Source organism: Coregonus clupeaformis, chromosome 35, assembly GCF_020615455.1.
Source record: "Coregonus clupeaformis isolate EN_2021a chromosome 35, ASM2061545v1, whole genome shotgun sequence".
NCBI classification, from domain to species: domain Eukaryota; kingdom Metazoa; phylum Chordata; class Actinopteri; order Salmoniformes; family Salmonidae; genus Coregonus; species Coregonus clupeaformis.
In genome coordinates, this window is record NC_059226.1 from 8,305,193 (window position 1) to 8,327,248 (window position 22,056).

At 43.1% G+C, this 22,056-nt stretch overlaps 1 protein-coding gene across 6 annotated transcripts in view; it reads right to left on the reverse strand.

Moving 5' to 3' along the window:
• Positions 1-216: 216 nt before the first annotated feature.
• Positions 217-22,056, reverse strand: part of LOC121550638 (axin-1) — a 42,137-nt gene continuing 20,297 nt past the window's right edge. For 5 of the 6 annotated variants that reach the window (XM_041862973.2, XM_041862971.2, XM_041862969.2 and 2 more), the window contains 9 exons: positions 15,548-15,694; positions 13,941-14,037; positions 8,701-8,838; positions 6,141-6,697; positions 5,845-6,003; positions 5,428-5,679; positions 4,880-4,987; positions 3,178-3,327; positions 217-2,920 (listed from right to left, as the gene is read on the reverse strand). In XM_041862973.2, the coding sequence (XP_041718907.1) occupies positions 2,794-2,920; positions 3,178-3,327; positions 4,880-4,987; positions 5,428-5,679; positions 5,845-6,003; positions 6,141-6,697; positions 8,701-8,838; positions 13,941-14,037; positions 15,548-15,694 (1,735 nt within the window). In that variant the 3' untranslated portion in view covers positions 217-2,793. The remainder of the gene's footprint in view (positions 2,921-3,177; positions 3,328-4,879; positions 4,988-5,427; positions 5,680-5,844; positions 6,004-6,140; positions 6,698-8,700; positions 8,839-13,940; positions 14,038-15,547; positions 15,695-22,056) is intronic. The other variant, XM_041862974.2, reaches the window with a different exon arrangement.

Here is a 22,056-nt window from a genome sequence, read left to right on the forward strand (position 1 = left end):
AGTTGAGGCTGTGCCATTAAAACACTGCAGATTTTTCATTTATTGCTACATCGACTTTGTGTGTAAAAAGGGAAAGAGGGATACTTAGTCAGTTGTACATAGTAAAGTATACTTAAATAGGAATTTTTACATATTTCATAAAGTGTTGTCAGTTTATAGTTTATAAATCAGTAGTAAACAGTTAACACATTTTAATGACTACAAGTAATGCATAAGTTCAGGTTTATTACATGTATTTATTGTTCAAGTACCTTTAAATGATAACCGCACAACTCAGCACAAAGAAGCAGGTCCAGGGTATTGAATTGCTGGTTGATGACACGTACATTTGTACATATTTACATAGAAAAGTTGTATCCAAAGTGAGATGTGACATAGGAAACACTTGAACAGAACATCCTTTGTAAGACGCTAAATACAAACATAAAGCTAGGCCCTGGTAATACTTGAGAATCACATAGCGGATGTCATGAGGACGACAATAAAGGCACTCTGTGATCGTTGTTATATACATTTCATTGATCATAAGTGGGGGACGTTCACTTCGGGGCTTTCACAGTAAGAATCACTGCCCTCCATTGGTAATACATACAGACAGTGACCATCTAATCATCTAATGTAAATTATAACAGAGAGACAAATTATACATTGTAGTGTGACAGATGATGATTGAGTACCAATATTGTCAAAGATCGTGGAGTAAATACCTCTCGTTATAAAAACATAAAATATGGTTATTCAAATCTTTTAACAGGAGCAATAGAGGGTTCTCCACTACATTTGTTAACTTTATACAGATTCTTTAAAAAATATCCATCTAAATAAATACAAAAACAGCATCTCAGAAAAGGATATCTTCCTCTTATATGTGGTGTTTATACAGCACAACAGCACTCTGATTAAAAGGTCCGTATCTACTTGTCCTTACCATCCTAATCACAAACACAACGGTTAGCACATTTCACCTTGCACTGTCCCCAGCACAATTCCCTAGAACAGGGCTCTCCAACCCTGTTCCTGGACAGCTACCGTCCGGCATGGTTTTCCCTCCAACCCTAATCTAGCGCACCTGATTCTAATAATTAGCTGGTTGATGAGCTGAATCAGGTTAGTTACAGCTGGGGTTGGAGCGAAAACCTACAGGAGGCTAGCTCTCCAGAAACAGAGTTGGAGAGCCCTGCCCTAGAACATTATGTGCAAGAGAATTCCTCTTTAACACAAGGATTTGGAGAATAATCAAGAAGAGTACCCATGTGAATGAGGGTAAATAAACAGAGAAAAGGGGACAACGCACTTCTACTGTTCTCTTTGGTGTATTGTGACCATTCAAAAGGAAGATCATTTCATACTAAAGTTATTTCTAGAGACAATTTCTACCAGGCACCAAATTTAGCTCTATTGAGCTATGAAAGGCTACAAGTCATTATTCAGCTATATTTGTGATACATTAACTAGGTAAACATATATTATGTCCTTTCATTGTCCAGTGGCCAGAGTGAAACCATGGGGTCAGAAGCCTTTCTGTATGCATGCACGCACACACCAATTAGATGATCAATGCTCTATTGAACTCAGTAGTTACTTGTGACACACTTCTGCATATAGACCCTTTCTCTACACAGACACCCATGTATGAACCTTCAGGAGACTTCTACTATGGACTCTGATCTTAAATGCCTACAAAAGCTCTAGACTGTAAATAGAATGTGAATTTGAAACGTCAGTAGCATGTACTCACCTGGTTGTGATTATCTCTGATCAAATATGTTATTTCTGCACTGATCTGCTACAATAAAGACATAACTGTAGCAAAATCGAAAAGGTATTGAACATAGTGGATTGGCAGATGTCTGCAGGTATGGGTATAATAATGTATTTAATGTGCATACATACGTACACTACGGGGCAAGTTAAGAGACCTCAGAGTACAGTACATAGTACACAGATTGAGCTACTGCTAGGGAGTCCCTTTTCTAACTGAAAAACACAAAAGGCGGAATCAGTTAAGGGCATCCTCAAGAAGGCTTTCATTTTGCTCCACTGATACTAACGCATAATACAGTGATAAGTGCAGCATGACAACTCAATGCCACTTAACTTTAGAGGACTGGCAAGGTTGAGTGTTACTGTAAAAAGCACTTGGTAGAACATGGGGTTGTATAATAGTTCCTACAATACTTGAAAAACAGCCCTATCAAAACACTTGGATCTCGTCGAACTGGAACAGTGCCACTGCTTTAATAGGATTAAAACGTCCGCTTTTTAAAATATTTAAATAGATAATATAAAACTTTATCGTTATGTTTTAAACAGACAATCTGTACACATCTGGTACCAACACATATAAAAATGACAAGCTTGGTTACATTAGAAAGGATACCTTCTGATACGTCATATAAAAAATAATATGCTGCTTTAGTAAGCAGATTCATAGTATTTTTCTTCTAGTCAAATTGTACAATGCTACATTACATTACACTCAGTTAGAAAGACACTGAAGGAGAGAATGTTTTTGCTTTTTTAGTCCAATGCGTTCCTACTCTGTCTGCACAATGCAGTGGCACTGAGCAGATATGAAAGCCTTGGAGTCATGAGTGTCTCCCACAGTGTCCACTATGCAGTCTTCTCCTCCTTTCATCCGTTCCCTCCTGTAGCGACTTACTCCGTACCTTTTCTCCCCTGCCAATCTTCCCTCTAATCAAACACGTTCTCTCGGTCTCTCTCAGGCGAACAGCTCATCCATCAATAGCTCCATCGCAGGCCGACTTTGTGAACATCTCCTTCCTCTCCACGTCAATCAATCTTTTCCACTTTCCCAATGATCTTCTCCTCAAAGATGGGCAGGATTGCATCATCTTCGCGTACCTCTTCGAACACCACCCCACAGTCAAACTCATCGCTTACCTTCTTGAAATAATACCTAGAGTCGGTTGGATAGAGAACAGTTGGTGGTTAGTTCAAGTCCATTGAAAAAGCTTGATTTATTATGCACCACATTTACATAATACGAAAAATTTACTTTGGAATGTGGTTCATCATTTTACACATTACCATAAACACAACAAAAACGTGATATTCAATTTCAAGGACTTCAGAGTTTAATAGACTAAAACGTTTCATAACATCATCCTGTAAATCTACTTTCCTGTGCCTCACCAAGTAGAGTAGTGACCTCACCTGTAGCTTCCTTTCTTAGTCAGCAGCTCTTTAAACTGGCCCAGCATGACCATGCGACCTTTGACCGACGTCCTGTACGGGATGGGCTCCCCACAGAAGTAGTAGGCCACTGTTATGTTCTCACACGCAGGCTTCTTCGTCGCTTTATGTCTGCAAACAAGCAAGAAGCTCATTAAATGGGTCAAGTCAAGGCTTCCTTTCATCTTTTGCATGAGATGTTTCAAATATCTCAGCAGAACTCCAACTGCAAGCTCTGATCATTTGACAGAGTAAGAGTGGGAAAGACAATTCAGACATCCAGAGGTATAATTTCCTCTCAGTCAGAATCTGATGTAAGAAAATCAGATCAAGTCACTTATACTCCTTCTTTACAACTTCTACATGTTGGTTGTTGCCACCAGAGTTGCAATGCAGCGAATGACTGTTTAGGTGGCTAAGCATAAATCAACCAGGGGGCCGTGGGACCCCTAATGGGGGCCTTAGTTTGATTTCCAGAGGTCCGCCAAAAAGGAGATAACCTATAAAGGCTAAATATGTTTGACACACAAATTCAAAGAATCAGTTTCATGATTTGAATACTTCATGAGCCACTTGTAATGTGTGACTTCACAGCATTGGGTTTCCTCTAAAATGCTATCAAATTGAGCACTTCAGGTATAGGTAATATTGCCCAAAGAAGCTTGTCCAGAGAAAGTATTAATTTATCAATCAGAGTTCATGGAGGTAATGTTGTTCCAGCAAGGAAATGCTCAGTCTACATGGGATTGTGAGGAAGAGGTGTTATGCCCAAATGCTACCAGCAGGGAGAAGGTTACTACAGTAAGTCGTTTTCCAACTGCATGCCCCCGGGCCTGATGTTGGGTTTGATGGTGTGGGGTGGTATAGGCCCAGTGATAGGATGGTGTGGTAGAGGCCCAGGGGCTTTGCCAGGATAGCCAGGCTTTCATCTGGTCCTTACTGCAGCTATCCTGTCCCCCTACATCTTTAAACTGTCCATCTGAGGAAGAAGCCACAGGACATCAAACAGACTGCAGCTTCACACAGAGAACATCAAAGCTCTGCTCTCTGTTCTCGCCCCACGCAGCTTACAGTACACCTCTCCCTAGCTGCTGCCTCCTGCCACCTCCCCCCCGTCCTCCAGTTCCATCTTTCCCATCTCCCTCCACTTAATATCATTCTAATTACTCATCCCCTCTGCTTACCAGTGTGAAGCTAGAGGTATGATCATTCTCACTGTCATCCACTGTCTTAGCCCTCACCCTGCAGCTATGGATTACTGTCTGACTCTAAGAAATGGCTGACGAGGTGAGACTGATTATTCTAATCCCCAGCCATACACAAGCAAATCAGATCAAATATGAATTTTCATTTCAAAAAACTAAACTACACACAGATGCTATTGTACAGGAAACTACTACTAGATTATGGGGATACAAGTATTAGTGCCAGTAATCAAACATTATTGATTACTCATAGAAGGCAGACATACAGTATATGCCTCTACTAATCTCTATGGAGTCTAGGCCTCTGTTTGGCTGTGCAGATACAGGTACAGAGCAGTCGGGTCTGGATGCTGCTGGTGATAGACATGGGAGGTGGTGGTGAGGTGGGGTGCTGCTGTGACCAATGGGATGGGGGTTGGGATGGGGGCCGAGGTGGGGTGGGTGTTAAGGGCTACTGGGGTAAACCAGACTGGACGTACTCGGACTCGGAGAGCTCCGTGTCGGAGACGGCAGGCACCACGCTGAGCGGTGGGAACAGGGCGGGCCTGGCGGCAGCACGCCCCCGCTGGATCACTTCCATCACATACCTGAAGGACCCAACAACCCTGGGAGTTAGACACTGACCGGCCACAGGGCCATACCAACCAGGATACACACACCAGTGATCATGCACAGATGTGCAATGAAGAAGCTCAGTGAAGAAGCAAAGTTCAGTGCATCATGCTACTAAAAAGGGGGTTTGATCAATGAGAAAAGTTTACAAAAGTTACGAATGTTTAATTCTTTAGAAGTCTTCTGAGACCCTGTCATGCTTCAGCTCACCCCAACATTTGCTGTTTTAGCACCAACATTACTTTTCGATAACAACGTTATTGTTTTTTCCTGTAGTATCAAAAGGATGAGTTTGGTGATTCAGTCACATGGCTGCCACTATCACTATAACAATACAATGGATGGATAGACATAACATGAAGAACCATGCTTTGACAGAGACATCTCCCTTCCTCCCCAGGTAAAGCCGACTCACCTCTGCTTGGTCTGTAAGGTCCCAGTCTTCTTCTTCTCCTCCTCCAGTCTCCTCCTAGCCTCCTCCAGCTGAGTGAGTGGGTTGGGGGCTGGGTTGGGGGGCATGGTGGGGTCCTGGATGAAGGGGTGCGAGGGCTGCACATTGTTCCGCAGCTGGGCGCTGACCCAAGGATGCACTGCCCCAGGACGCTCCACAGAGCTGGGCCGCGACACCTCGTGGCTCGACAGGGTCTTCTTGGACCCTGTGGTGCTCCTGAGAGACAGAGACAAAATCATTGTCATTGTTTGACCCAAATGTACACAAACCACCATAATACGGATCAGAGTTAATTAAATTGACTTGCATCTCTGTGGTCGTACGTTACTGATTCCTTAAGTGGGAAAGACGGCTAGCGGTCACCCATAAGCTGTAACTCACCCATAGGGGCTCTTCTTGTTGCGGACTGCCTCTCCCTCCATCATCCACTGGAGGATCTTCTGGTTCCTCTCTACGTCCTCTGGAGGCACGGGCACCTCAATGGTTCGCACCTCCTCACCCTTCTTAAACGGCCTCTTCGATAGCGTGCTACCTTTGCTACTACAGGAATTGAATGAAAAAAGGACAACTACGTTAATGGCAAGTAAAACAAAAAAGATCTGAGACATTTTTTTAAATGGAAGAACGAAAAACTAAATTCAAAGAGACATGAAGAGGCTGTGTGTTGTTGTGCATACCTGTATCCCATAGGGTCCATCGGGCTGGGGCCCATGCCGTCAGCATAGTTGCGAGACTTGGACCCGTAGTGGTGCTGCTCCATCCCCCAGGGGAAGTTACCATTGACCCTGATGGTCGCCTCAGCCTCCACCTGCTCTTTGGGCTTCCCTCCGGCAGGGTGGTGGATGTGGTGCACGTGTTTGTGGTGGTATTGGTGGCTGGCAGCCTCCCCCTTGGGCCCCAGCCGAGCTGGGTGTTTGCCCGGGCCTGTGGGCAGTGGCATCCCAGGTCCGGGCACCTTGCCACCTGCAGGGAAGCCGTCGGGTGAGCGGGATTTGGGGGAGTGGCGGCCGGTGCCCGGGGACTGGCAGCCGGGGGTCTTCATGACTCGCTGGACGTGGTCATCCAGGATGCTCTCGGGGTTCTCCTCGTGGGCATCAGGTCGCAGCACCAGGCCGTTGTAGCCGATGTCAGAGTAGCGGGGGTTGTTGTAGTGCTGTGGGTGGGCACCAGGGGGCAGTCTGTGACTGGAGAACGAGGTGGCTGTGGAGATGTCTGCATCATCACCCTCTTCCTCCTTTCAGAAAGAAAAATAAATGATCATTAAATATACTGAAAATGGTTGCTACTCTACTCAACAGCAATACTTCAAGTTGACATATCACATCATTATATAATATACAAATATATCCCACACATTAATTTGTGCTGTACATTGAGACAAATCTCAATTACAACCCACATGTATGAGCTTTAGTGTCTGGTCATTTCCCAAAGAAAGAAAGGGGGTCCCAACTCACCACATTGCGAAAGAACAACTGTTAAAGTCATTTCAAAAGGCAAAGGCTATTTGTTCCAATCAGTCATACCAGCAGATGGCACAATTCCACAAAACCATGTGTTAACACATGCCGCGGCATTATCACTGCTCTGCTAGAGGGAATGTTCTTCCTCTGTGGTGTAAAGCTATTTCTCTCTACATCAGTCAGCCAGCATAACCTTAGCTCTCAATAGACCTTTGATTTTTACTACAATTAAATAGCTCTATATATTTCAAGCTACAATCCTGCTATGTTCTAGTTCCTAGACAAAGTTGCAGTCAGCCACAGCAACTAACTGTATGACATGGAGCAACTGTGCATACCATTGTGCCATTATTTCACCAGGTCTGTCTCCGTCTCTGCAACTAACTGAATGGCTAAGGATGTGTGGACCCAGTCGTCCATTCCTCTAACTAAATGACATCAGCCCCCATTGGCTCCTCACCACCTCACCCTTCCCACACACCTTTGATGGCATTTCAACATGGGAATCATTGGCAAATCACAGTGGGCAATTTATGTGGTGGAGGCTTTGATGCTCACTCCAGGTAACGGATTCCTGGGCGGGAGCTAAGGACTTTCTGATGAGGGTCTGGCTGGCGTGTGCAGATATTGGCCTGGCTCTCGGTCTCTGGCTCAGACCAGCTGTGCAGGCCATTGCTCTGCACTCTGTTACCCTGTTCAAAATGAGGCCAGATCCAGACCTGCTGAGCCCATCCTGCTGAAAGGCATCTACTAATGAATGTGATGTACTTCGTCTCTCTCACTCACTCTCACCTCAGGGAATTGGAACGTACTGCTGCCATTGAACATGTAAATTATACATTATGTGGGCCAATATTCAGAGCTTTGAAAAGTAAAGAGAAAAATGCCTATTAAGTTATTTATCTCTCAGTGGCACCAATGCATTGATCCTAAAGGTTCTGTATTATTTAGAGGAGAGATGAAGAAGACAAATGATTTCATCAGTCAACAGCACCATTATACCACAGGCTATCCTGCAATATTGACTCGTTCCTTTCAGACACTACTGAGGGAGTATGCCTATGTGACCTCTCAACCATTCAACATTGGATTGAGGCCACATTCTGTGAGATCAGGGTGTAAGTCTGTGGATGAAAACCAGGTAAGAGAGGAGAGGAATTGGGGGGGGGGAACTATCTTATATTTGATTAAGGTAAGAATATCAGTTAATAGAGTCACTATTTGTCACTCTCCTGCTTGCCTTACTAAAGAGAAACCTACCGTTCCATGATGGTGGTTCCTCTTACGGAGGGGCCAAACTACATAAAATATCTGCCTTGAGACTTAAGACCTGGCTCTGTGTACTGAAAGAGATTCCATTTGCGGTGAGCGCAGGCATTTCTTCACGCTCCAACTGACTTCAAACAAAGTCATTACAGTGCGCCAGGCTCACAAGTGGCTCAGGCTGTCTGCAGGTGTTCCATCTGATGCCAGAGACAAAGGGATCCAGGATACAGTGGGATGGATCCCTGATAGGCCAGAGCTAGACTTCTATAAATGATTCATAATGGCATAATGTCTGTTTCCCTTTTAATGAATCAATCCTTTCCCTCATTACTCAAACAATGGATAATACAGTGTACCTTCTGATATACAGACAAACAGTGACCAGCTATAGAGAACATGGTAAGTGGTTGTTAAGAGGATGGTGGGGACATATAGAGTAGCATAGTGCCCCACCAGGGAGAGGGATCATACATACAGCAGGGTGGTATTTCTGTGGACAACAACGTACCAATCTGACTCTCTTCAGCCGCTCCTCCAGTTTCTCCTGGGCCTCCCTCTCCCTCAGCACCCCCTCCAGCCTGCTGATCAGATCCGCCGCAAACTTCTCCGGCTCCACGTGAATGTCCTTTGGTATCCGGTTTGTGCGCTACAGAGGGAAACAAATCATTTCCAGTTAATTTCAATTGTACCAGTAGTCATTAGTTGATAACATTGTTGACGTTTTCTCCTCAAGGTAAAACCAGTGGTCACTATGCTGTTCACTTCTGATGATAGAACAGAAGGGAGAAAGTGGTATAGAAGAGGAGAAAAGACTGATCAAACAAGTCTATAGTTTATCAGGGAAAAGCTATCAGGGGACCTGTAATGGAAATGAAGGTGCCAAAATAACCTCAAACCAAAGTCAAGAAGACTATTGCCCTAGTAGCTACTGTAGTATCTACAAGGTCTGGTTTGACATGGTTTAAGACTTTGAATAGTCTGATGTAGGCTGCTCTGCATAACGTATGCTGTAAGCCGCAGGCATTCATCTCAACAATTAAAAGTTTCAACATAGGGTACATCCAAAGTTGAAGAAAATGTATAGGATAGTCAGTCAAATATCAGCCATAAACAATTTTCTGTTGGTCAGAGACTTTTTTATAGCCATTAAAACAAAAACACCGAAATCAATCTCCAGATCGAACCATCACAGCGTGACACCATGCCCCACCACTACATGGGGCCGACAGCATCTGAGCTACAGGCCACGTCTGGAAAAACACAGTGGAAACTCACTGGTACACCACAGACCAGACTTAATCACTAAAAGGTGATTGTCCGTTCAAAATAATCCCCATCATTGCATGTTCGTTGAATTACAGGCAGCAGAGTGAAGTACATTTTTATCAAAGCGAGATGCTGGCTATATTCAGCTCTTAGCTGGTATTCCCAACACAACTCAAGCCTGTAAGGTGCATTGTTGTAGTAATCTAGCAAAGAGAGATTAAAGTACATTCTGGGGGATAGGCTAAATATTGTATAGGGCCGTTTTACTCAGGGACCCACCAAAGCACACAGGATGTGTACATGCTGATTACAAAGCAGGAGATTTCTCCAGCTCTGACTGCTATTTTTTCTTTGAATTCGGTTTCAGTTGGATTCATATTCATTTATCCCAACACAGGCAAAGCTTAACATACAAAAAGCCCTGAGTAGCTTTATGGCCTTTAGAAGATCTGGCTGTAGAAATTACTACACTATTGTGGCTATTACCCTCTATTAGTGAAGATTGTACACTGAGTCTACAAAACATTAGGATCACTGTCCTAATATTGAGTTGCGCCCCCTTTTGCCCTCAGAACAGCCTCAATTCGTCAGGGCATGGACTACAAGGTGTCAAATAGTTCCACAGGGATGCTGGCCCATGTTGACGCCAATGCTTCCCACAGTTGTGTCAAGTTGGCTGGATGTCCTTTGGGTGGTGGACCATTCTTGATACACAGAGGAAACTGTTGAGCGTGAAAAACCCAGCAGTGTTGCAGTTCTTGACACAAACCGGTGCACCTGGCACCTATTACCATACCCTGTTCAAAAGCAATTAAATATTTTGTCTTGCCCAGTCACCCTCTGATGGCACAAACACACAATCAACATAACCTCTCCTCCCCTTCATCTACACTGATTGAAGTGGATTTAACAAGTGACATCAATAAGGGATGATAACTTACACCTGGATTCACCTGGTCAGTCTGTCATGGAAAGAGCAGGTGTTTCTAATGTTTTGTATACAGCGTATTCAGAAAGTATTCAGACCCCTTGACTTTCTGCACATTTTGTTACGTTACAGGCTTATTCTAAAATTGATTAAATTGTTTTTTCCCCCTCATCAATCTACACACAATACCCCATAATGACAAAGCAAAAACAGGTGTTTAGAATTTCTTCCAAATGTACACTACCGGTCAAAGGTTTTAGAACACCTACTCATTCAAGAGGTTTTCTTTATTTTTCCTATTTTCTACATTGTAGAATAATAGTGAAGACATCAAAACTATGAAATAACACATATGGAATCATGTAGTAACCAAAATAGTGTTAAACAATCAAAATATATTTTATATTTGAGATTCTTCAAATAGCCACCCTTTGCACACGCTTGGCATTCTCTCAACCAGCTTCACCTGGAATGCTTTTCCAACAGTATTGAAGGAGTTCCCACATATGCTGAGCACTTGTTGGCTGCTTTTCCTTCACTCCGTGGTTCGACTCCTCTCAAACCATCTCAATTGAGTTGAGGTCGGGGGATTGTGGAGGCTAGGTCATCTGATGCAGCACTCCATCACTCTCCTTCTTGGTAAAATAGCCCTTACACAGCCTGGAGGTGTGTTGGGTCATTGTCCTGTTGAAAAACAAATGATAGTCCCACTAAGGCCAAACCAGATAGGATGGCGTATCGCTGCAGAATGCTGTGGTTGCCAAGCTGGTTAAGCGTGCCTTGAATTCTAAATAAATCACAGACAGTGACACCAGCAAAGCACCCCCACACCATAACACCTCCTCCATGCTTTACGGTGGGAAATACACATGCGGAGATCATCCGTTCACCCACACCGCGTCTCACAAAGACACGGCAGTTGGAGCCAAAAATCTCAAATTTGGACTCCAGACCAAAGGACAAATTTCCACCGGTCTAATGTCCATTGCTCGTTTTTCATGGCCCACGCAAGTCTCTTCTTCTTATTGGTGTCCTTTAGTAGTGATTTCTTTGCAGCAATTCGACCATGAAGGCCTGATTCACACAGTCTCCTCTGCAAAGTTGATGTTGAGATGTGTCTGTTACTTGAACTCTGTGAAGCATTTATTTGGGCTTCAATTTCTGAGGCTGGTAACTCTAATGAACGTATCCTCTGCAGCAGAGGTAACTCTGGGTCTTCGATTCCTTTGGCGGTCCTCATCAGAGCCAGTTTCATCATAGCACTTGATGGTTTCTGCGACACCACTTGAAGAAACTTTCAAAGTTCTTGACATTTTCCGGATTGACTGACCTTCATGTCTTAAAGTAATGATTTTTTCTTCGCTTATTTGAGCTGTTCTTGCCATAATATGGACTTGGTCTTTTACCAAATAGTGTTATCTTCTGTATACCCCCCTACCTTGTCACATCACAACTGATTGGCTCAAACGCATTAAGAAGGAAAGAAATTCCACAAATTAACTTTTAAGAAGGCACACCTGTTAATTGAAATGCATTCCAGGTGACTACCTCATGAAGCTGGTTGAGAGAATGCCAAGAGTGTGCAAAGCTGTCATCAAGGCAAAGGGTGGCTATTTGAAGAATCTCAAATATAACATATATTTTGATTTGTTTAACACTTTTTTGGTTACTACATGGTTCCATATGTGTTGTTTCATAGTTTTGATTTCTTCACTATTATTCTACTATGTAGAAAATAGTAAAAATAAAGAAAAACCTTTTCTAAAACTTTTCACCGGTAGTGTATACAAAAAAACAACTGAAATATCACATTTACATAAGTATTCAGACCCTTTACTCAGTACTTTGTTGAAGCACCTTTGGTAGCGATTACAGCCTTGTGTCTTCTTGGGTATGACGCTACAAGCGTGGCACCCCTGTATTTGTGGAGTTTCTCCCATTCTTCTCTCCAGATCCTCTCAAGCTCTGTCAGGTTGGATGAGGAGTGTCACTGCACAGCTATTTTCAGGTCTCTCCAGAGATGTTCGATCGGGTTCAAGAGACTTGTCCCGAAGCCACTCCTGCGTTGTCTTGGCTGTGTGCTTAGGGTTGTTGTCCTGTTGGAAGGCGAACCTTCGCCCCAGTCTGAGGTCCTGAGCTCTCTCGAGCAGGTTTTCATCAAGGATTTCTCTGTACTTTGCTCTGTTCATCTTTCCTTCGATCCTGACTAGTCTCCCAGTCCCTGCCGGTTTCCTCCAGATCTTTCCTCCAGACGAGGTGACGATTGCCATTCAGGCCAAAGAGTTCAATCTTGGTTTCATCAGACCAGAGAATCTTGTGTCAGAGTCCTTTAGGTGCCTTTTGGCAAACTCCAAGTGGGCTGTCAATGTGCCTTTTACTGAGGAGTGGCTTCCGTCTGGCCACTCTACCATAAAGGCCTGATTGGTGGAGTGCTGCAGAGATGGTTGTCCTTCTGGAAGATTCTCCTATCTCCACAGAGGAACTCTGGAGCTCTGTCAGAGTGACCATCGGGTTCTTGGTCACCTCCCTGACCAAGGCTCTTCTCCCCCGATTGCTCAGTTTGGCCGGGGGCGGCCAGCTCTAGGAAGAGTGTTGGTGGTTCCAAACTTCTTCCATTTAAGAATGATGGAGGCCACTGTGTTCTTGGGGACCTTCAATGCTGCAGAAATTTTTTGGTACCCTTCCCCGGACAATTCCTTCGACCTCATGGCTTGGTTTCTGCTCTGACATGCACTGTCAACTGTGGGACCTTATATAGACAGGTGTGTGCTTTCCAAATCATGTCCAATTAATTGAATTTACCACAGGTGGGCTATAATCACGTTGTAGAAACATCTCAAGGATGATCAATGGAAACAGAATGCACCTGAGCTAAATTTCGAGTCTCATAGCAAAGGGTCTGAATACTTACTTAAATAAGGCGTTTTTGATTTTTAATACATATGAACAAATATATATATATGTTTTCGCTTTGTCATTATGGGGTATTGTGTGTAGCTTGATGAGGAAACATTTTTGTTTTATCCATTTTAGAAAAAGTCTAACGTAACAAAATGTGGAAAAAGTTAAGGTGTCTGAATACTTTCCGAAGGCACTGTACATGCATCCTAATGTGAGGGAGAGAGTCTTGTTAAACAGGACTCTTGACTCAGCGGCCCAATTAGGATGGGAGTTCTCCTGTAGGGCGCTGCAGAGGCATGCAGGGAGGCGGGACTGCCACAGAGGAGAAACACTGCTGTCAGCTGGGCTTCAACACAGACAGCTGAGGAGAGCACCATGCACAGTTTAGACAGCACACGCCTCTCCATGAGCTATTCACACACCCTACACAGGCCCAGAGAGAGATGGAGTCAGGCATCTTAAAAATGCAGGAAGGTGGAGAGATGGGAACATTTGAGAAAGGTTTCTATAATACCAGATTACAGCCTTGTAACCCGTCTTTGATGAGCGAGTGGGGTTATTACAGGTATGTGTATGTGCTTGTATGTGTAGGGGTGTGTGTGCGCGCTTGTTTGTGTAGGTGTGTGTGTGTAGCTACACCAAGGTTAACTTACAGGGATATGAGGTAGTGGCACTCGCCCATTTGCTTTGGCACTTTCGTGCATCTCTCGTCGATGCTGTTTGCGGTATTTGTATGGTGGAACCCCATCTCTGGAACAAAAACAAGGAACATTTTACAAGCATATTCAAAACTAAACAACTCATGGGTTACTTTGAAGCTGCATTTACATTTCTAACGGTAGCAGAATCAACCTAAGAGAACAACAACATTTTGGGAGTTTGTGGTAAATTGAGCGGATTGAAAATTCTGGACTTAGGTTTCGGTAAATACCAGAGTATCTATACCCTGAGGTTTCCGCTGTAGCCCTACACAGCAGTGAACAACTAGAGAGCGGCGCGGTCACTGATACCAACATTATGAATTGTTTAATCCCAAGTCGCAGTGGTCCCGCTGGGTTTGATTCATCTGTGTCAGGAGCTGTGGAACAAACAGCTGATAACGGCCTCTAATCTATCCTGCTTCAGACACATCTTTTGGTCCTGCTGAGCAGCCTTTGATGTTTCTTTAACATGCGTCCCCCAGTGCCATCTCTGAACTTACAGCACAGTTCCTTTCTTCTATTTCTCTGGCTTCCCTCTGCCAACACAACCTAGCTCCACTTACTCTTAAGGAAACATGCTGCTTCCCGCTAATGCGGAAGAAAAAAATAGTATTGTTGTGCTAAATAACAGCTTGTGTCCAACATGGGATCCTCCAAAGGCAATGCTTATACATTTACCCATCTTGAAACAAACCATTGTCAAGCAATGTGGGCATGTCTTATTAGACGTAGGCTATAACATTTCCTTTTTATTCATTGTGTACCGATTCCTTTTACGCAATTATGAGAGCCTGTCTACTTAGCTTGAAATGTGATTAAACAAATATTAAGAAAACCTTTGTCCAATGTTGCGCATCACTCTAGTGAGAGAACAACTCATTCATTTTCTAATATCACTACCATTTATTTCAATAACCTGCTCTTTTACCGTCAATTCTCCACCATTTCCTTAGAATTCCAGGAAACTTGATTTAAAGGGAAACAAGTCAATGTCTTCAAATGACATCCTGGGCCCTGTCATACCTCCCAGTTTATAGCTCTATAATTAGCATAAGTAATGACATTATGAGCTTTCATTTGTGTGGGTAATGAACATATGGCTGTTCTCTGAGGAGAGGAGCAGAGAGATGTGTTGCTGCTTCCAGTGAGGAGACAGACAGGGGGAAATGGCACCAGTCTGCGTGCAGCAGGAGGCGCTACAGTCAGACCAGGGTCCTATTCATTCAGCACCAAACGGAAGAAAACATTCTCAAACAGAGAGGCACTACCTGAACTTGTCCAATGAGAAACTTGTTTCTGTTTTCTGTGGCAAAACGTTTTGCTACTGTGTGCCCTAATGAATACGACCACAGTAGAGCTCAGATATACTGGGAATGGATGAAATTGAAAATTACACACTTACTATTGTTTTCTATACCCACACACTCACATTTCATGAAATTGTTTGTGAAGGTCCTTATGCTGAATGGCAAGGAACAGGGAAGTTAATCTTCATTCTTCTATTGTATGTGTGCATGTGTGTGAGTGGGAGGTGATGCGGAGGCTGTGCCAGTACATACACACTGCTGTCGGTCAGGGAGAGTGTGTCTACGTCGCTGGCACTGGACATGCTCTGCTGCTCACTGTCGTTGGCGCTGGTGGCAGGGGCCATGGCATAGCCCGTGTTGACGTAGTATGGGTTGACAGGCTCCCGCCACGGCACATGTCTGAAAGAACCACAACATTCAGAGAGAGAGCATTAAGGCAAAGTCATTAACAATACATAGCACATTATATAACAAAAATCAATGATGTCAGAGTGTATTAGCACCATTAAACAATAGATTCAGGTCCACATGAGACACATGAAAGTACATTTTACGAAGGTTATTGCACTGTATTATCATAACATTAAAAGGGAAGTATGTTGTCAGTTATTCTGGATAAGAGCAGATAAGAATTGAGTGACAATGTAAATGTAATTTAGATATAAAACAAAGAAAGCCTATTCCCCCTGGGTCCTCAGATCCTCAAAAAGTTATACAGCTGCACCATCGAAAGCATCCTGACTGATTGCATCACCGCCTGGTATGGCAACTGCTCGGCCTCCGACCGCAAGGCACTACAGAGGGTAGTGCGTACGGCCCAGTACATCACTGGGGCCAAGCTTCCTGCCATCCAGGACCTCTATACCAGGCGGTGTCAGAGGAAGGCCCTCAAAATTGTCAAAGACTCCAGCCACCCTAGTCATGTTCTCTCTGCTACCGCACGGCAAGCGGTACCGGAGTGCCAAGTCTAGGTCCAAAAGGATTTCTCAACAGCTTCTACCCCCAAGCCATAAGACTCCTGAACAGCTAATCATGGCTACCCGGACTATTTGCACTGCCCCCCCACCCCATATTTTTACGCTGCTGCTACTCTGTTAATTATTTATGCATAGTCACTTTAACTCTACCCACATGTACATATTACCTCAACTAGCCGGTGCCCCTGCACATTGACTCTGCAGCGGTACCCCCCTGTATATAGCCTCCCTACTGTTATTTTATTTTACTTCTGCTCTTTTTTGTTGTTGTCGTTTTATTTTACTTTTTTATTAAAAAAATAAATGCATTGTTGGTTAAGGGCTGTAAGTAAGCATTTCACGGTAATGTCTACACCTGTTGTATTTGGCGCATGTGGCCAATAAAATGTGATTTGATTTGAAATAAGACTACTGTAGTATCTCTGTAGTAATACATGCCTTTCACACAAAACCACCCACATTGTCATAATGAATATCCTTCATAGAGGGTTTCTATGGATAGGTACAGTAGGGGAGATGCTCACTTAATTCTTATTGGAGGCATCGCATCACCACATCCTCCATCATTGACTCAACCTCCCTCAACACGTTCCTCAAACTGCTCCCTTCACATGAATTATAGATCTGGATAGGCCTCTGTTCTGTTCATCTTTAAACTGAAGAAGATCCCTCAAGTGTTCAGTACGTGCTCCCTCCCTGGGATCTCTGAAGCTCTCAGTCTTACTAGAGACCAAATCAAACCCAGGCTACTTCTGACTGGTTATCATTAGTCAGCCCATATTCTGTCCAAATGAAGAAAAATAAAATCTATTGTGAAGTGGTAAATCAGTTTGGATTAAGAGAAGAAAGGAGAGTAGTTGAAGAATGTATTTTAGTTCTACATGATATAAGTAAAGATTCTAATGTCTAGAAATGACAAATTACAATTGGTTCTCATTGAAAAGCAATGACAGTCGTGACAGAGGATAGCATTTATTGTGTCATAACTAGACTGCCAATCTATCAAATCAAATGAAGATATAAACTAGATTTCCATCCAATTGGTGACAGATTTTCATGCGAATATTCCAAAATTCACAAAGAACATATGCGCATTTTCCCACCAGCAGTGTGTTTCCACCAAACTGAATTGTTGTTGATAGAAATCAGTGCATGATGGCGTAGTGCACACAAAACGTACTTTTTCATGTTCCGAATAAAAATCAAATGTTCAACGTGTTTCCATCGCATTTTCAACTCTACCGATAGTTTTGTCACAAAAACTGTTGCATTAAATAGCAAATGTGACTAGACTGGTCTTGGCACGTGCGCTTTAGCCAACAGCTGGCAGATACAGAGCGGGTAGGCTCTGTGGGTAGGCTAGTCTACAATACAGGATATTACTACGGATAAGAGCGAGAATATTTGTATTTGTCAAACGGCAGTCAAGCATCGATCATCATGTCACCAGAATAAGACCCTCAACAGTTATTGGAAAGGAGCATCAAGCTCATACCGTGCACTATCACCACCCTGTGAAGTTCATCAGAACTTATTTAATCTGTAGCTTAATAAACTGCATGGTTTCCTGAGTCGTAATGGGAGGACCACACACAATGTCATCGAGTGACTCCAAGTTTACTTCGATATGATGGCTATTATATCAATAGTTGCGCATAAAGGCATTTCCACCACCATTTCTCGCATAATTAAATTTTACCGACACAAAAAGATCCCACCATGTCAAATTAACAAATGATATGTCTGTGTTTATAAAATTGTACTGAAACTTCCTGTTTCCATCACAACATTTTGTTTTTATATGGTATGACTTTACTCGCATAAAGACTATGGATGGAAACGTGGTTATTGGCTATAAATGACAGGAGCTATGTAGGCTAGTGGTACTGCCTTCACATTTCACCAGGACCATATCAGGGTTGCTTACAACTATTCGGCAAAGCGCAATAAAGTAAGACAGACTATTCCTCGACAATCCCGGAGGCAAATTCCCCACCCCCCAAAAAACACAGAAACAAGCCTCACTTCCTATTCAACATAACATGGAATTAAATATAGGTCTAATCTTCTTAGAAAACATGTGTACAGTCATGTTTGCTGAACAGAGAGAGCCCTGCCCTGTCCGTCAACCATAAGTCCTATGAGCTTTTATCACTGGAAAAGAGAATACAGTTTAATACTAAAGCACTCTAGTCATGAAATTATGCTTATGGCCTTTTAGCATTTTCAGTCCATAAGCACTGTGAGCTGTAAGCCATTACATAATTTGTCCTTCAAGGGAAGTCTACTGAATTACATTTACATTTTAGTCATTTAGCAGACGCTCTTATCCAGAGCGACTTACATAAATTTTTCATACTGGCCCCCCGTGGGAAACGAACCCACAACCCTGGCGTTGCAAACGCCATGCTCTACCAACTGAGCTACACGGGGCCTCATGGCGAACATGCATGACATTTGCTTTCAGCTTACTAGCCTAAACCTAACAAAACATGAAATGTCATAATGTGAAGAACTAAGAAAACAAGGGAAAGGGCTCAGATAAGTCCTTCATTTGAAATGGTCTGCATTGAAGTCTAAAAAGCCTCTCAATAAAAAAACTGTTTTGAGTAGTAAAAATCGATTCACCTCTCAAAACAGAGGCTCTGAGGAGAACACTTATTTGCTACTGATGCTCTAAAAACAGCTTTGAGGAAAAAAAAACCAACACCATGATGGCATCCCTCATGATACATTCATCAAACAAAAACAAGTCCAACAAATACGGAGCCGTCAATGCATAGAAATGTACATTTTGTGGCTGAGGTGCAACGTGGTTGTGGATAACGACCACGTTCTATGGCTGAGGTTTCAAATGAGTGGGATTCATTTAAAAGGAGGGAGCGTTCCGAGAGGAAATGCAAATGAAAGGAGCAGCTGCAGGAGGCCACAGTCTGTTTTAAGGAGTTTGCACGGCAGGGGAGCGAGCGCCAAGCAGGAAGCCTCCTTTCTACCAGGGTTTCCCCTTGACCTGGAAGCCTGCTTCCCCCTAGAAACCAGGGCTTCCAATTCTAAACCTGGCTGCGTTCTCGCTTCAGGGCACCACAGGGAAAATGTCAGTCTCCTACCGGAACCGGAACCATGGCCATCCATCCTACTGACTGGTAGTGAGGCATCTGTTTATGAGCCTCTAAGCCCAGCCTGGTTCAGCCAGAGAAGAGGAAAGGGATGGATCACGGATGGAAGCAGCTCTCGGATTACTGCAGCCTCTGATGATTATTCCCAGGCAGCACTCAAGCCCATGATCTAGAATCTTCTAATGATTGAAGCAGCAGCCATGATGTCAATGTTAACAGGATCACAGAGAGACAGCAAAGAGAGGGAGCCGGAGGACAGAGATGCTTTCAAACCAACACTGGTTTCATTATTGTTGTATTTTTCTGCTCTGTTTAGCTACAGTCTGTCAGTGTGGGTGCACAGCTGTAAATGGATCACATTTCATCACGTTTCTTATGACCAATGAGTAAGCTTTTGATGTAGGCTAGATGGCTTTCGAGGAACATGAGGAAATACCAGAGTACAACAGCAGCACTTGCCAAAACGTTACTCATACCTCTCAGAAAGCCCATCAAAACATCATACATATACCTTTGAATAGCCTAGGCCTGAAAAACTCAAATAACCTGTCCTCCTGATGCACCATGGGGCACAGTGAGAGAAGCTCAATGCTAACTCATTAGACGTAGGACCTTTTGTTGTTCAAACGATTTGAGCATTTCTTTGCGCCTAGAGAATAATGACTGTTTTTTTGTCCCTCCCCTTTACATCGGAGTGCAGCCACCCCTGGATCACCACTGATTGGTTTATCAAAGCCCTGCTCATACACAGGAACATAGGTGAAGGAATCAGACCTGCTAGCAGGTTAGTTACTCATTACATTTTCTCTAAAGATGATAGGGTTATATAAAAATGTAGGCTATATATCTAATCTGTTTAAACCAGAAATTGTCATTGAGATAAACAATCTAAGCTACTTTCCGAGGGAGACCTAGAGAGAGGAGTGGCACCAGGAGAAAGGTTCCCCATGGAAAATGAGTCAAGGGTGAATTGAATGAGTTGACAGACAGGTTGAAATTAGTCTTTCAGAATGAACAGTTTTATATACATTTGTATTCATGCTCATCATAGCATGTAAACATATTCAGAGAGCTTTGTCTCTACAAGAACAGTGACTGGCTGTCTGAGAACAAAAAAATATCCTGCAACATTTTTTGTGCATTACTACACAACTGAAAATAATATGTTTTTCTCACAACAGAGCTGCTCCCTTTTAATTCCCTGGATTCCATGTCTTCGCACATTAAGAGACATCTGACTGGTGCAAAATTTAGCTGCACAAAAACCCGAAGGGTGATGCTAAAAGGCTATTTAAAAATGGAGGGTAATCTTTTTGTAATTTCCGCCAAATACTAGACCTAATGAAATAGTCATTTGAAAACAACCTAAAAAATGCACTGCTCTCACTAATTAAAGCCAATCATATCCAGGGGCCATAGAATACACAATCAGAAGTAGGGTGGAGTGGGGAGTGTTTGTGGTTTTAAAATATCCTAGTCTTTCATTCTGTCACATTTATAGGCCAGTTGGAAATGAGAAAAGCCAACGTATAGGCCTTTACACTGTAACTATACTAAAAACGCTGTTCAAATAGACTAAATTCAGACAAAACAATATTCCTTAGCATAGGCCAATAGCCTAAACAATGTGCTATTTCTGAGTAGGCCTATTTCCAAAATCACAACACTGGTCCTAAACTGAAATAAAGACTTGGAAATCTTACTTTTTAGTCTGGCTAATTGAAAACACTGATTTCAAGTCCTTCAGCCCTGCATCCAGAAATCTTCAACACATTCTCTGCACAGAGAGCTACTGCATCTTCTACACATGTCAAGGTTTGTCTAAGACTGTTGTGAGAAAAGTGGGTCAACTTCTAGGGATAGAATTCCGCAATCTTCAATCTCTGCACCAGACAATGCCAACAGTGTCCTTAAGCACATCTGAAAAGTAAAGATGCTGTGTTGTTACATATTTCAGAGCAAGGCTATATAACTCTGCAAAATCCCTCCACATATTCATCTCACAACTGGTGATGATAGCAGCTTTGCTTAGTGACAAATATGGAACAAATTCAGAGATGTGGGAATATGTCTTTAAAAAAATATTGACATTTAATTTCACAGACTTTGGCAGGAACATTTGTAGGCCTAATCCTTTGCACAGTGGGCTAAAAAGCCCAGATGCGCTGTTTCTGTTCCAACAGGACGAGGATTTTGAGTTTTGCAGTCAGTCACATCTCACAATCCCATTCTGCGCATATGGAATGTCACAAGGCTTTGATACTGAAAGATTTCTGTAAAATATAACATAAGCATCATATTACTATTGATTAAAGAATGGAAGACAGATAAACAAGACTGTACTTCTACAATCCTATTTTAGTCATCCAGAAGAGAAATAAGGGAGTGCTTCCTTTTTTAGTGCCAGGTTCATTTCCTTAGACAGGGAATACTTCCTTTGACTTTTTGCTACAGTTAAACCAAAGTTCTCCATTTTCCACAGTCAAAAGAGAAATCATGTTGAGCTTTTCTTTGAGAGAATCTATCTTCCACTAGAAAAGCCTGCCATTCACAGAACACCTGCGTGGGGAACACAAAGAGCGTCTGCCTCCACCTTCTAACAGCCAGCAAATGCTCTCCCACCGACCCCTGCCACTGCCTCGCCATCACAGTCACAGGTACTTAAAGG